This window comes from Phragmites australis, chromosome 18 (assembly GCF_958298935.1).
Source record: "Phragmites australis chromosome 18, lpPhrAust1.1, whole genome shotgun sequence".
In the NCBI taxonomy this organism is placed as follows: Eukaryota; Viridiplantae; Streptophyta; class Magnoliopsida; order Poales; family Poaceae; genus Phragmites; species Phragmites australis.
Window position 1 is genome coordinate 3,196,993 of NC_084938.1, and position 16,965 is coordinate 3,213,957.

A 16,965-nucleotide genomic window follows, 5' to 3' on the forward strand; every position below is an offset into this window, starting at 1 on the left:
GATAACACTTCAAATATGCGCGCTGGATATACATAGTATTTCTAGATTAATTTGGAGGATCTCTTTGACAAAAAAAATTCCTAATGGCGCTTTCTCACTATTTAATATGCCCACACCTATGGTATCTGGTAAGTTCCAAAATCGATCTCAGTTTGATCACAGTTTCTTTTGAACTAAAGAGAGCTTTGAAAATCAAACATGAGTGGCTTAAATAAATAATTAAGTTGTAGGTAGAGATCCATATGTCTAGCTATAGCTAGTTAAGATTAGTGTGTGATTCTCTTCCGAGTCTTCTCATTCTTACAAATTGACTTTGTGTTGATTCGTGATCGATGTTTAATGTCGATTGGATAATTTAAATAGTCGCCTCAGTTAGCTGTACATTCATCAATTTGAATATGGTGTAATTTTTAATAGAGTAGCAACGGGAGATCAAGTTTTTTTAACACAATTATATATACATTAGCAAATGAGTGACATGAATATATATATATAGTCATGTACTAGCTACCTGACTTGTTTAATGCAAACACTAGACACAAATATTCACATGATACAAAATTTTAGGTATATGTCATACATGTTTATCTAATTAGACAAATAAATTGAATGTTGTGCTAAAGCGGTAAAGCCATAATGCTACTTTTTAGCCTTCATACAAGTTTCCGTAATTAAAATTTTAAATGCTGTGCTAAAGCACCCTATATATACTACTTTTAGCCTTAATTTGGTCAGTCAAAGAAGGGCATAAACTTCATTTTAACTAATGTTTCATGGCAAGGAATGGAAGGACAATTTCATAGTGTCGCGCATGAACAGTGCCGGCCATATTCGACATACTGTGTGCTGAATATGGCATTGTAGCCTATTTTCGGCACACCGTGTGTCGAATACGGTGCTACAGTGTCATATTCGGCACACCGAATATGGTATTTTCGGGGTACAGTGTACCAAAAATTAATTTTCGATAAATGAAGTACCAAATATGAACGCTAAAATTGTAAATACGACGATATATTGTCTATTTCGATAAATACGGTCACATATATTGTCTAATTTTGAATTTTCGCGATACTACTCCTACAGTACTACTGTGCTGGTCAACAGTCTATCCACCCACTATCGCGCAAGAAAACAACAATGCATATGACCTAGCTAGGAAACCCTACTTGTAATTGGCACCAAATCATGGAGATAGCCAAGACAGCCCATATTCCAAGCTGGACTCTAGCTAGACATGAGTGTCACTTTGGAATAATTCATTCAAGCTAGCCACCCTTACATCTGCGCCATGTACCTGTTGATGAGAGAGAGACACCTGTTGGTGAGAGAGAGAGAGAGAGCAGTATCGATCGAGTAGTCCCCACATGCCTCCCACTTAAACCGAAATTGTCGTCTCAATGCACAAACCCAATGGCTCAGCTCGACACTTTGGTCTAGGGCTAGTATAATATGCTCAACTTGCACCATTAAACTAATCCCCCTACTTGCGTGCATAAGCATCAACGTTGTATCCTCCTCTCTCAAGAAAAGCTAGCCAATCCTATGCTACTTCCAAGCATGGCCCATGTGTAACGGACATGTGGGGCTCCGAAACCATTGGACCCCAGATGTCAGTGAAATGCAGGAGAGCCAGACATCAATCTTGCCATCACCCCCCCCCCCCCTCTCTCTCTCTCTCTCTAGATCCAGTAGTATTATATTTCTTCCTTCCATCAACCCCAAAGACCACTAACCTATCCCTTTCTCAACTTCTTCCCTTTGCCATCACTTCCTCTCTCCTTCCTCTCTTGTCGCCATTGGGTTCCATCGCTTCCTCCATCCTGCAGCTCCTTGTCCTTTCCCTTCTCCCCTCTTCCCATCCTAGCTTTCCCCTCCAAAAATATATGCACCGCTCAGGGGCGAAGCCAGCGTCAGAGAGAGGGGGGTGCAGGGCTCTTTACTGTTCATCGGAGCTACAGTAATTTACTATTCATCACAGCTAATTTTAGTAGTATTTTTAGATAGGAGGGGGGTGCATATGCACCCACACTCTATAACGTAGCTTCGCCCCTGGCACCGCTAGTAGTCCACAAATCCACATGAGCAAGCACCATCAACAAGGAGAAATTAACAAAGGAGAAACGGAAACACCAAGCTCTCCCAGCTAGCTCCTTTTTCTTCTCTCCCCACATCCCAAAAACCATTCTTTACTCTCCTCCAAGAAAACAAGCACCACAAACCCTAAAGAAACACACACACAAACTCTCTCTTCTTCTTCACCTTCTTCTTCTTCTACTATTATCATCACCACCACCACCGCTTCTTCTCTTGCATCTCCAATTATTAATATTATCGGTACTGTTATGTAGCCATTATTTTTACTCCTTTTATTGCTACTATACTCCTTACTGACTTATAATTAGCTCTTCTCCTAGCCTAGAGAGATGGCAGGCCTGGATTTGGGCACCAGCTCCTACCTGCACCACCACCAGTCGCTCCACCTCCACCACGATGACGGCGGCGCGGGGGGCTCCGACGACGGCCAGGACTCGCTGTCTCCGGGGAGCGGAGGAGGCGGCGGCCCGACCAGCACGGCTGGGGGCGCGGGCATCGAGGGCAGGGAGATCGTCGCTCGCCGCCCGCGCGGCCGGCCGCCGGGGTCCAAAAACAAGCCCAAGCCGCCGGTGATCATCACCAGGGAGAGCGCCAACGCGCTCCGGGCGCACATCCTCGAGGTCGCCGCCGGGTGCGACGTCTTCGAGGCGCTCACCTCCTACGCGCGCCGCAGGCAGCGCGGCGTCTGCGTGCTCTCGGCGGCCGGGACGGTCGCCAACGTCACGCTGCGGCAGCCGCAATCGTCCCAGACCGGACCCACCTCGCCGGCGGTGGCGACGCTCCACGGCAGGTTCGAGATACTCTCCCTCGCTGGCTCCTTCCTCCCGCCCCCGGCACCGCCGGGGGCCACCAGCCTCGCGGCCTTCCTGGCAGGGGGGCAGGGGCAGGTGGTCGGCGGCAGCGTGGCCGGCTCTCTCATCGCCGTGGGGCCGGTGGTCGTCGTGGCCGCGTCGTTCAGCAACGTCGCCTACGAGAGGCTGCCGCTCGAGGACGGCGACGAGGTGACCCCTCAAGCGCCTGCGGGGAGCGACCAGGCCGGTGTGCCGTTCGGCGGTGATCCCTCGTCCGCCGCGGCCGCTGGTGGGCTTCCGTTCTTCAACCTGCCGCTTGGGATGCCACCAATGCCGATGGACGGACACACCAGCTGGCCTGGAGCCCCCGGCGGCGTCGGGAGGCCGCAGTTCTCATGATGGAGATGCAATCCGCCCAATGAGGTCGGCTAGTGCAAGGACATGGACATGTACAACAACAAACCTCTCTCTCTCTCTCTCTCTCTCTCTCTCTCTCTCTCTCTCTCTCTCTCTGCTTGTTCAGTTCTTTCTTGTGCCATTGTGATCTCTCTCTGATGTTTTTGGTGTTAACGAGTATGGGACTTGATTGTGTTAATTGTAGATTAGTCGGGTGCCTCTGTTTAAATTGGATTACGTTGTGAGGACATGCATTCATAAATTGATCAAAATTAGTGTTGTTGTTTATGTCTCGGAACTGATGTTCGAGTTAATTTTAGTAGCATAATGTTGCAGGAGACATGAATTCTTGTTGTGCCGGGAAATCAAAGCTCTATGTTTTAGTCTGTCAATTGCACTCCCTCTTTGTTTGCAAAGGTTAGGCTTTGATTTGCTTGTTTGTTTAATTCTTATTTTTGAGATTCCCTATCAGTGCTTATTGTTTCATGTTGCTTACATCTTATATACTGATGTTTGAAATCAATAGAGTTGCATGGTGTTTCTTGCAATGGATCCAGATAGTTCTTCATATGCTAGACAGCATGCAAATTTGTTTCTTTTGCTTGTGTATAATTTTACAGTCTCTTATATGGTTTTCTCGATGTTACAATTAAGTACGGTGTTGCTCATGAGCATTACGCTAAGCTATATATAATTTCTTTCATGTTCGATGATTGGAGGAAAGAAATACTTAATTAGAATTGGCTGATGAAGTATGCAAGAAGGAAAAGAACGATGTTTCGTTTAGTTGTTTAGTTGATTCAATCTTTTCCTTAAGATTGGGGAAAGAGATGGATAGCCAGGGAAGAGCTATCATTGCTTCTGTTTTCCTGCAATTTAGTACGACTTAATCTTGCTCAAAAGAAAGGTAGGGTGCAGCTAGATAATGAAGCATGTAAGAAATGATAGAAAAAGAGCTTCAGTATAAAGATGTGAGCAATCCAATTATATACCACCACTGATAAACCCTATAATAGGCGGAAATACAATGGTAAGAAAACCAAATAGCTAGATACAGAAAGGAAACAAAATAAGGGCTTTTCTTGGATTAAGTTCATGGCACTACATAGTGTATATACACACAATTGGTGAAGAATATTTTTATAAAACAATTGGTGAAGAATATTGAGGTACTTTTCGACAAAATTGTATCTCAGGGGAAAAATATTCTGGAACGAAAATCACTCTTGGAGATGATCCAGGAATTTTGCAGAATTCTTGTTAGTAGTTACTCTACATTGTTCAAAGTTCCTGCATTTCAAACAGATCTCTGATATACCTGTGAAATATATAAAACTAATAGGGTAGCGTGTGTGGACTGTGCACAAGCATACCAGAACGATCCAAGAGAAGAGACAATACAAGGAACACATAGGCAAATGTAGTCCCATTTTCTCAAATATAGATTTTTTTATATGTATTCCTTTTGAAATCTACACCTTGAGAAATGAAAAAAAGGTTGGCAAAAGGAAAATGAAGAAGAAGTCAGGCCCCTTACAAAGAATGCTGGAATTGGAATTTTCACTACTCCTGCGAGAAATGAATTGTTTCTAATGCAATTCCTGCATGCATACGAGACATTATTCTAGTTCAGAAACTCTCGGTTAATATATCAAGGCCAACATGTGTGAAGATCTAGGTAGATTTCTTTAACCATGTGCATGCAGCATGCTTAGGATTAATCATATATTTATCTATATGATTTTTTAGTGGATTCACGTGTGCAAGCCTATCTATTAATTATCATTTCACTTCACACAAGTACAAATATATTTTTTAGATGAATGAAGTATAATTTCTAGCTACTACACCAACACCAACACTTTGTGAAGACGTTAAAGATATATATAAGTATTTTATAAATGTAAGCACACATACCACATTTAAGACTCAAACTGAAGTGGACAAGTCTTACCATAAGAACCCTGAAACGGAAGCTAAGCTCAGTTCACAATAGTACAAATACATGATGGTTGCAGTGGCATTGAACTCTTTATGAGCCTGATTATGGCTGATTCTTTTGAAGCCATGAAACGACCGTTTCAGAATCTTGGCCTCTCCTTAAATGGGGTACATGACTAGTTAACTACCATAGCCAAAGGAGGAAAACTATGCTCTCTCTCTCCCCCTTCAATGGTGTCATTTCATAATCGACATCTGTCCTTCTTCATTCTATCGCAGTTCTTTTTGTGCGTGTCTGATCAAGTTTGTTACGCGAGCCTTGGCCTTGGGAACTGCACATATTGATTTATTTTGCTGCATGCATCTATGGTGTTCCTTAAAGGATCAAATAGTGCTTTGAATTTGGTCGCCCTTGCAGTCTAAAGGTTGAGATGAAGGTTACCGAACGCCTGCTGTATTTTTTTGGTTGATGGATTCTCCACACAGTATTTGCAATGTAATTGCGACGTCTACTATTGGTTTGTCATTTCATGCACCTTTTCTGCACATGTTAGCTAGATCAATCGTCGTTGATTATTGTACGCTATGGATGCTCTAAATTCGTGTTGGTAAAAAAGATTATGCAGAGAACCGTTATTTGATTCTAACAGTCGAAAGCTAGCTAGCGAGATATAAAAAATTGATACAAGTGTCCCGTCAGTTTTCGCTTTGGGAACTAATCGAGATCAGCTCGTTGTTCTATGTATGCATGTGCGCACAGCGTGCGGTGCCTACAGATTAGTGGACAAGCAATGCTGTGCTTAATCACTGAAAGTAAGCGCTTACAGTGTGCTATATATGTACGCCTACAATTAGATATATATAGACAGCGCGACGTCGACCCTTACTGCTACTATGCGTGTAGGTGTACTGTTCATCCACTAAGCATGGTCACTAGCTAGTTTATTTTGTTACAGCATGCATCTTGGTTTCATTCATAAAATAATTCAAACGAGGTTGGGACAATGCTTCAATTTATTTACGCTTTGTCTCTATATATATATATGGACACACACACTATGTCCCAGTGTCACTGCATTTCATCTAGCTACAAAGATTTTCATAGTTGCATATACACCGTATAGTATATGGCTTAGAAGAAAAAGTGATGCAAAGATTACTGACTCTTGCAGCACCAAATTAAGCAATTTGCGCTTGAATTTTTAGTTAGCTTTGTCCTTCACTGATTTTTATTGCACTGATCCACTGATTTTCGTAAAGCACTAGGCAATAAATCAAATTAAAGGGCTTGTGCGTGTGTGTATATATATATAGAACTGGGCAATATATGATTCTTCATGCAAATTTTTTGTACGGTGGAGAGATCGATCACCACGTGTTTGGCAAACATTGGTAATTACCACGTGAAAAAAGTCATTAGTGATGAGTGATAATCGATATTAGTAACGGGTCTCATACCCATCACTCTTATCGCGTTATTGATAATAAGTTATTAGTGACAGGTGATGACCCATCACTAATAAGGTTATTAGTGACGGGTCATAACTGTGACCCGTTACTAATGACCAATGAACATTTTTCATACTTTTTGGACATGAAACCCAAATCAATCCTCTATTTGTGAGGAATATAGAAGCCAAACTCTTTCATGTGGCTTTGAATCAAATAGTCCCGAAGTTTATGATCTGTTCATGCAATGTAAATGTTACATTAAAAGTGAATTACCCATTTTCCTCATCAAATTAGACTTTTGAGGGTTAACTAGTCGGTGTATGTAACTTGATATAGTATTAAAGTCAGATGTCTCACGTTCAAATAGTGAAGGGCACAATTAAATAAAAAATAGTATTAACTTCTATTTTCATATCTGAGTAAAATATCCATATTTCCTCACCAGCTTAAACTTTTGGAATTAACTAGTAGGTGCATGCACCTTCCCCAACCTTTTTCACTAAGGCTGGTGCATGCATCTATGCACGGTGCATAGTATATGTGTTTAAAGCTTGTGCAGAGCGCGCAAGTATGGTATATGCTTGTTCAATATATTTTATTCATCATCTTTTTTATTATTTGAAAGCTTCCTCGCAAAATGATTAGAAGAGGACATATACTTCGAATTAAGTAGCAGGTTTTCTCTTCCTTTTTGGAAAAATAATTAATAAGACGCTTGCTTTTTTTAAGGAAAATTAAGACGCTTGCTTTTTAAAAGGAAAAAAACACTTGCTAGGAAAACTTTCTTTCTTAAATCAATGTCTTCTTTGGTTTTGAGCTCTAGGTTTTTGGCAAAAAATTGGTTTCCGTTCCACACTATTCTCAACGATTCTGCTCTTTTTACTCGAGGCCCAAACCCGCACTATTTCCGAGTCGATCAAACCGATTCTTATCCTTTTTAATCTATGAGGAAAAACTCGATTCTTCCTAACCATTTTTTTAGAGAGGATTCTCTTCACATTTGGTTTTGCATGTTCCTGATTTGGTCTTATGTCTGACTGATGCTGGCTCTGAGATATCTGACGAACAGTAGTTACGTAGCTTTGCCCTCTCACCAGTGGGCCGTAAGCTACATTGGGCCCATAAATTGGGCTAAACATATTACGTAAGTCTGTTGAGCTGGGCTTTCCAGATAGGCCAAATTTAGAAGCCAGCCCAAACTAATTGATTTAGGAGAGAGAGAGTTGTCTCAAACTAGGGAGTCAAACTAGAGAGAGTCTACTATATAAAATAACAGTTATTTTTAAATCATCTCTTCCTCTACTTTTCTCTTATCTAATAAAAAAAGTCTAAAATATGATAATTTATCTATTTTTCATCCACATTCATCATTCAGCCTTCTCGCATCATTACTGGCTACAGATATGTGACTCGTTTCACTAATGAAAATAAATGAAAAAATTAGAAGAGAAATTAGCGGATAATCTTTCTCCTTTTTCAAATCCCACCTGAATTCAATCTACGACATCGCTCACAACGTATTCGTTCAGTAGTGTTCTCATGATGTATCCATATCTCTATACTTTAAATTTATATTTGATGTTATTATATTTAATATTTATATTTTTATTGCAATACCAGAGCACTTAGCTAAGTAGAATGCAGAAGTGTCCGAGCATTTCACTTTCAATTGATGGGTCCACGTGGGCCATACGTAGTAGGCGACGGACGCATGCATCATGGCTTTTTGTTTGAGCACGAACGATTGGTTTGGATATTGTCCGTGTTCTTCAATTTGCAATGGAGAAATGGTCCCTCATGCCCAACTTTGGTGCGTAACCGATTCATACAGAACCATCACGTGTGCTTGCACATGTCATCCTCCTTTTTTTCTAAAAAAATAAAAAATACCAGAACAAGATCTGCACTGGATGGTTCACTAGCATATACAAGAATCATACGAACAATAATCCAGTAATGCATATGTTATTGCCAGGCTATGAACTCTTGATATGGTAATGCTGTGTCCAGTCTACAGGTTTGTTCTTGGAAAGTACAGTAATTTTGTTGTTACAGCTTACAGTAATGGATCCTTAAGCAGTTGTACCGTAGCCATCTGAACCATATGATCGGATTACTTGGCAGATGGAAGCAGCGGCATGGAGTTGTATTCAGCGTTGGCATCCTCGCTCGAGATGTCGGAGAGGCTGAGGTTGACATAATACAGCACCTCTTAGACCTTCAGAAAAATCAAAACTCCGACAGGTCCTCCCATGATCTGTATTAGAAATATTGCAGCTGTATATGCCTGATTATTAACGATATTGTGTAGTTGTATATGCCTGATTAGCTCCTCCATTTGAGGATTGTTATACCTTCCTAATCATGGCCTTACCGGATATGTAAATACATATGGTCACCCCTTGATTAGGTGTGGTGTTCCCTGGTCTCCCTTATTCACCATATGGTATCAGTTCGATCCTTTTCTTCTGCTGCTCCCTTTCCCAGTCTCGCACCTTTCTCTGGCTCAACGCCACCTCACCACACGACGTTTGACGCGCGCCCTCCCGACGCTGCTATCATGTCACCCGTCTCCATGACATCCTCCACAACCTCGGATTCCATCACTCCTGCGGCGATCGCCGGACCAGTCACCATCAGCCCCTTCGCCACCATTGCCATCAAGTCCCATGTCCCTTGACGTTAGAGCTAAAGAACCCTAACTACAACAAATGGGCATCCTTCTTCCGCTCCATGTGTGGCACGTTCAACCTCAAGTCACACATCGACGGTTCCGTTCCTCCACGGCCGACCGATCCAGCCTGGGAGCAGGCGGACTATTGCGTCCACAGTTGATTGTTCGGCTCCGTCGCTGACGACGTCCTCGACCTTGCCATGGAACCAGACAAGATTGCGCACGATCTCTGGGTTGCCATCGAGAATCTGTTCCAAGAGAACAAGGCGTTGTGCGCCATCTTCCTGAGCCACGAGTTCCACTCCATAACTCAAGGTGATCGTAGTGCCCTATCTTGTATCAATTGTAGTACTTGATGTGACTCTTGTTACGGCGAACGCTGTCGGAGCCGCTCTCCTCATCATTACACGACGTACCACCGTGACCACCTCTATCATGGCCTCTACCACGTCCACAACCACCCAGTCGCGGTTGCTATCTACAAGAGGGTGGTATTTTCCCTTGTTGCTTGACGAGGAGTCGCCGCCATCCTTCTTCTACCACGCCTGCTACTCGGCCTGAGTGAGCAAAAGCTGGCCGTCACCAGTGTTGTTGTTGTCAAATGCACGCGAGCGAGCACATTCTTCAAAAGCCTTCAGCCGCCTCAAGATTTCCTTGAAGGCGGCTTTCTTGAACGGCATCTTGTCAATGTCATAAAACTGCTCGATCCCGGCAATCACACTCAGGAATCGATCCGGCATGATGTCAAACAACTTCTTGATCAACACAGCATCGTCGAGCGACGAGCGTCTCCCCCAGATTGGCGTACCTCACGGATATGGCGTTGAGTTTTCCAGCGTACTGGTCCAGCATCTCTCCATCCTGTATGCGCATGTCATTAAAGTCACCCTTCAATGTCTGCAGCCACGCGTTCTTAACACAATCTGCACCAACGAAACTTGTCTTAAGACAATCCCAGATCCCCTTTGCAGTTTTCTTCCTTAGCACCTGCATCAGGAGATCCTTTAGGAGCACTTGGAAAAGATGCGATTTTGCCTTCTTATCCTTCTTCTCGTCGACAGCCGCTCTGGCCGCCAACTCGACTGCATCCCAGACACCTTGATCTTCCATCATCGGTTGCACCCGAATTACCCAGCTCGTGTAATTCGTCGCCGTCAGACTGCGGGTACAAGAACGGCCCACCGTTGCTCTCCTGCGTTGCCTCACCCTGAGGAACGATCGACATCTTCACGAGTTAGTGCCGGATTCGTTTCAGGCTCTAATACCAGATGTTGGCTTCTACCTCAGGATCATACGCACGCCTGACCACAATCAATACGTGTGCAATCAGTTTGTGCCCAACCACGATCAGTATATGTGCGATCAATTCGTGCCCAACCACGACCAGCTTACGCCCGACCACTCGACTACATGAGCAACTAGTAGTGCATGCTCGACCACATAGGCGTTCGACCACACGGGCGCTCGAGGACGTGACCACCGAGTACGTGCTTGTGTAGCTACACACGAGTCGCGACCTACTCAGTGAGATGCAAAAACAGATCGAACATGCGTAACTTGAACTTGATGAGAACGTATTCCTGTAATCTTACCGAGAATAAGACAGACTCAGAAGCAGATCAAAACTTCTATGGAGGAAAATTTAAACTCTATTAACTCGCTACAATCTGGGGGTTACAACTCAATATTTAAAGTTACTGTTAACCGAACTCTAAACTGAATCAATTTCGATTCGAACTCTAACTATACGTACTTCTGCATATATACGGCATCCAACTCATATTGAACCATATACGAACTAAAGTTTCTAACTTGAACACGACTCCTTGCTTTCACTCCACGTGAAACGAGTACCTGAGGCCTACGCTGGGATTAGTCCAACATTGCAGTTGTACATACCTGATTATTAGTGATACTGTGTAGCTGTATATGTCTAATTAGCTCCTCCATTTGAGGATTGTTGTACCTTCCTAATCATAGCCTAACCGGCTATATAAATACATATGGTCACCCTCTTATTGATTGGGTATGGTGTTCCCTGATCTCTCTCATTCTCTACAGTCTGGTTTTCTGGAAAGGTTAGACTGAAGAATTTAAGATTGGGCCTAGAGTCCATCTCATGATCATCCAGCAGAACAGTTCGCTCAATTGCCGATTTAACGTACTTCAGAAAAATGTTTCAGTGAACCACAGATTTTCTGGTTACTGCAGAGTCTGTATTCTACACTCCACGATTCTACACATGTTCAGAACTTGCAATGCCATGCTTGATCGACGCTTCCTTCTTTTGCTGATGATTAGTAATCAATCAAGCAGGAAAAGTTGAAGAACAATGTCGCAGACAAGCGAAACAAACAAATAGGCCATAGAAATAGAAGAGATCGATGACGCGAAGAAGATGAAATCAAGTTGCTTGCACCGCAGCAGCATCGATCAAATTGGTGGCCACTGTTACATAGTGGCCTGCGTGCTCCAAGCTGCCGGCCTGACCCAAAAATCTTGGCCATATATAGCACAGCTCCGGCCAGGCATGGGGTCTAGCTCACCCTGACATGACTCCACCGTCCCTGCCAAATCGCCAATGTGACACGCACCTCAGAACTCCACACGGCCGGACGCATCGATTGTGTGGCTTGTGGCTGTCCATCATCGTCGACGGGCCGCGACCGGAAGGCGACCCGGCCCGTCGGAATATTCGTCGATCGGAATTCGGATGGAGGGTGAAGTGGAGCATGGCAACAAGGACGGAGGGGCTACCAAGCTGGTCCCTCTGAAGTCTGAACAACGATGCATGCTTGCATATATTATGCAGAACTCCAACTGCAGCTACCCCTTTCTCTCGAGTTCATCGATCCATGCAGCATCATATTGCAGCATCGAAGATTCAGTGTGTATGTGCCTGTGGTGTGTTTAAGGCGTGTTTACAGAAACTTTTGTTGCGAAAACTGTGGAGAGCTGGTTGCTGATTGGGGAAGAACAAGGGGAATTGAAAGGAAATTTTTTTCCCGAAACTGTGGCAGCAGCGATGCCATCCATTAAAGGATAAAAACATATCTTTTTACGTTAACAGAATAACTGCCGGTGACTATAAACAAAGAAAATTAATCACGAAGAAATGATATATAGATACATTATTGTATCAGGCTTAGAGATTTGACATCATCTCTACTCTAGTTTTGCTATGACCTCATTTATCAAAGAAGAAACATGAATCGGCTGCAAACTCTATCACCATTGAAAGGGAATTAAAGTGCAGACAAGGCCGGCTCCTGTGCTTGCCTTCCCAAGTATAGCACCAGGTACAGTTTCAGATGTTTCCAGAGCAATAATGTTCAGAGTATTCAGGGATTGTTAGGTTTAATTTGTAGCCATGACATGTTCAGTTATCCACCATTATAGTGGCGACCAAAATTTGGCCATGATATGCATGCATGAGCATTCTCAATCTGTCCGGATGTAGCATATTTTCTTCTCCAATTGTGCAAATGTCGAATTATTTGTTTTAGAAAACCTTGAGCATAGTGCTCATAGAAAACAAAACTGACGTTTAGCATAGTGCCGAATTTTATATTCTCACCCTTTTTATATTCTTGCGCAAGAGTGACAACGGGTGATGTAACGCGAGATTTAGCAGCACGCAATTTATGGCGAATATTCAAGCGCTCTCATCCGACGGATGCCTTTCGCCGTTTTGACCACAGAACTGCCTGCGGATATTTTTGCACCCTGCAAATCTGGAATTAGTGGTCCAGATTAGCGAGACAAACTCTCATTTATCCGCACATTTTTTTTTCTCACTCCTGAAACAGGAAAATCTCCACATTCTGTGTGCGCCTCCCTCTGATTTGGTGTGAATCGTGTGATTTGACATGACCAAAATCATCCGGTTACGCATGATCTAACGCTCCATTAGCTGGAATTAGTAGAGTATCTTTACAGTAATGCTGTGGCCGGGACATCCGGACGCATCTGATATTTTGACCGAACAGGCTCAAAAATATTATCTATTTAAGCTATTTTTTATCATCTTATCTCTAATATTTTAGATGTTTAAGTTTAACATTTTAGATGTTATAGAAATTTATTGAAATAGTTATTTTTTATATTACATACTGAAATCTCCTACATACATATCCGGACTAAAAAATTATACATTTAAATTAATTTCTATATTTTCACATCTCTAATATTTTAGATGTTCACATTTAATGTTTAGAGTTATCAAAAATTTATTGTCATAGTTATTTTTATATGTTACACCTAATTCTACACTATATAGGTATTACATGAAACAAACCATAATATTGCGGTAGGTCGGATACATACGGTATACTATTTTAAAGCATATTTTTTAATGTTATGAATAATTATTCCAATATTATAGATATTATTTTTTAATGTTACAACAGACATATAAAATATCTGATTCATCTAACCTTATATCTTTAACGTCAATTTTATATAATAAAAATATAACTCTTGCCATATGCATCAACAAGACGTCGAGACAATAGCTTCCACGTGTGACGGATCAAGGGATCTCCATCCTCTACAGAGAAGAAGGCAATATATTTACTGTAATATATTTTTACTGTAGCAGTGTGAGTACGGAACCAGTGATTTTGCAGTGGAACTGTGGCAGGAATACTGTAGCAACAGTATTTCGTTATACTGATTTTACTGCAGCTTCAGACCTGATGCATTGATTTTTTATCTTTGTATTTTACTGTAGCCCCTCTGCAGATCGGGACCGCAAGTTTGCCAACCATGGATCGAGTACTAAATCTACACCAAGTTCATCAGCACTTAGAGTCAAGATTATGCGCCAAAAAAACTGTTTCGAAAGTACTAAATCTACACCAAGTTCATCAGCACTTGGAGTCAAGATTATGCACAAAAAACTCTGTTTCGAATTGATCTATGAAAAGTATGTCAGCTTATATATGTTATGACAGCGAACAGTAAAAAAGAAAATTAACTTGCCTGCCCCCTTTTTCTTTTGGAACCATGATTTTTTTTTCTTTCCGGAAAAATAACCTCCATGAATTGATGGATGAGCTCTCGTTCACAGTTTCAGTGGCAGGTCTCAAGAAAAGTAACAGCAATTGAAGGGTGCTGACAAGGATCTGACTCGGAGCACCCGCAGGACAGAGCTAGCCTCCCAAAACGTCACAACAGGCGTCTGCATCCTCCTTTTAACCAGCTTAGTACTTTTAGTTTTTATGAGTTACAACCACCACCACAACAACAATAACAATAATAATAATAATAATAATAATAATAATAATAATAATAACGACGACGACGATATTGCATTACACTATGGCACATTCAATCAGTGGCCGACAATCCGACCTCTCTATCTGCATCTCTCCGGTCTTTACTGTTTTTAGTGTGTGATGAACAAAGTTTTTTAAAATAATATTAATTTAATATAAAATTATAGGAATTGCAAAATAGTACCTTGTCAGCAAATCAATTGACGATAGGTAGGAGCCTGTCGGTAATTGATTTACCAATAAGGTATTTTTTGTAATTTTTTATTAAATTAATATTATTTTAAAAAATCGTGATGAACTTATAATATTGTGGCCTGGCTGTAGAGTGTTTGACATTTGCTCTCATTGGAGGTTTGCAGGCACAGGAAAGTTTAGCTCCTGAGTAGTGTGTTGAGACAGCAATGGGTCACTTGGCTGCCTTATCCTGTTATCCACTATGGAGGTAGGTGGTTAGCTGGGGCCTGTCATTCTGGCCAAACCAAAAGTTCAACTGCGCTCTCAGCGCGCTTTCACATGACCTTGAGAAGAGGGCACCTTTAACAGTGATAGGGGTTTAACAATGGTCCAAGTATCCAGTTTTAATTATGCTATAGCCAAATCCTCAACAAAAACTATGCTGGAGCTAAAAATGTGTGAGTTCCCACCCAGAAAAAGTGTGAATTAAACTTTGCCTGGAAGAGTTTGGTGCACCTGGTTCATGAGGTGTGGTTTTACTGTCATCAAAATTTTGAGACTTAGTATTTTTTCATGACTTAGTTCGAGTTTGAGCTAAAATTTAAAGGTCAAATGATCTAAATCCCTCAATCCAAATAGGTCCTTAGTTCTTTTAGCTTCCTCATGTTTTGCTACCTATCATGCTCCTTTTGTGTTTCTCTAGGTGGCAGGAAGGATAAGAGATTTCCTGATGGAGAGATATTATATATAAATACTGGGGAATTATTCATATGTGGGGGTCCAAGAGATCACTGGGATCTACCAATTGGGATGTGTCCATTGGCAGCCACTCATCCCTTCTTTGTCTCAGTTACCACGACAAATGGACAAAGGGAGCACTACTGCCTCTCTGCTCTGCTCTACTAGCCGGTGTTTATTTAGTTCAGCGGTGAACTATGTAATCAGTTCAGAAAAGAGTTTGCGTGTGTCGGCACACACCTCTCGGCTGGTGTCGCATCCTTGGATTTGGATCCCTAAGGCCAACAACCAACTAGGGTTAGGGTTCCCAGCGACAAGAGAGGAGATTCGGCGATTCGGTCCGAGAGCGAGGAAAGCATGACTTGTAAATCCCCCTCCGCCTTTGTCAGCCTCTTTCGTTCAAGTTCTGAAGGCGGTTCCCATGTCGCGTCGTCAAGACAAAGACCATGGGAGGATGTAGGGGAAGAGAATACCAAAGGAAATCCGGATGGATGAAGATCTCCATAGAGGAGATCTGCAAAGAGAGCACGATCTACGCCACAAGCTTCAACGAAACTTCGCTACTCAAGGTGAGCAAGGGGGCTCCCGTACCCACACGAGAGATGAACTCCACAATCATGGCCATGGTGGCTGGGGGAGCATATGGTGACTCAAGACCATAGTTTGGCTAAGGAGGCCACGGATTTGAGGCTAGAGACCACAGATCTGAAGGTGGTTTTGGGGGTACATGGGGTAAACAAGAGGAAAGGCAAGAACGGAGATTGGCAAACTGGCAGTAGGGCGACTAACACCAGTGGGGTGCACGACGCCAAGGATCCAAAGGTAAACACCCAAAAACGACCAACCCTATAGAGAAAATTAGGTGCTTTAGATGCCAACAAGATGATCATCATCAGGCGGACTGCATCAATGAATCAGATTGTTACAAATGTAAACAAACTGGTCACATAGCGGTAGATTGTGCTACTGGGTTTGGCAAGACCAGGAAGATCCATATGTATGGATTCACCACACAAAACCTTGGCTTCTACCCTCTGCACATCCCAATAGAGAAAGTGTAGATGTTCCAAACTTCTAAACTGCTATCTATCCTCATGGGTGAGGCAACAATAGAGAAGATCGAAACAGAACTGAAGCACCTCATTGATCCCAAATGGGACTGAAAGGTGAGGAAGCTTGATGAAAAGGAATTCATGATAGTATTCCCTAACAAGGAATCCTTAACAACCTTCACGAGGTTTAATTATGTTGAATTGGCCTTACACAATCTGAAGGTCAAGATCATTAAGTATGGAAAGGACCTAGATGTTAATGATGTGCTGAAATCCACTTGGATCAAAATTTATGGAATTCCTGCCTTTGCTAAAGATATGGAATCAGTCAAGGAGATCATCTCCCTGGTGGCTGGGCCCCTGGTGGTAGA

General features: G+C 42.4%; 1 protein-coding gene across 3 annotated transcripts; it reads left to right on the forward strand.

The window, feature by feature from the left end:
• The first annotated feature begins 2,061 nt into the window (after positions 1 to 2,061).
• On the forward strand, positions 2,062 to 3,674 carry LOC133898270 (AT-hook motif nuclear-localized protein 23-like). 3 transcript variants are annotated; one of them, XM_062338899.1, is made up of 2 exons: positions 2,062 to 2,337; positions 2,406 to 3,674. In XM_062338899.1, the coding sequence occupies exon 2, from the start codon at positions 2,427 to 2,429 to the stop codon at positions 3,285 to 3,287; it is 861 nt and encodes a 286-aa protein (XP_062194883.1). In that variant the 5' UTR covers positions 2,062 to 2,337; positions 2,406 to 2,426; the 3' UTR covers positions 3,288 to 3,674. The 3 variants fall into 3 exon arrangements, with proteins under 3 accessions (XP_062194883.1, XP_062194882.1, XP_062194880.1); XM_062338898.1 differs by having other exon boundaries at positions 2,418 to 3,674; XM_062338896.1 differs by having other exon boundaries at positions 2,423 to 3,674.
• The last annotated feature ends 13,291 nt before the right edge of the window (positions 3,675 to 16,965 follow it).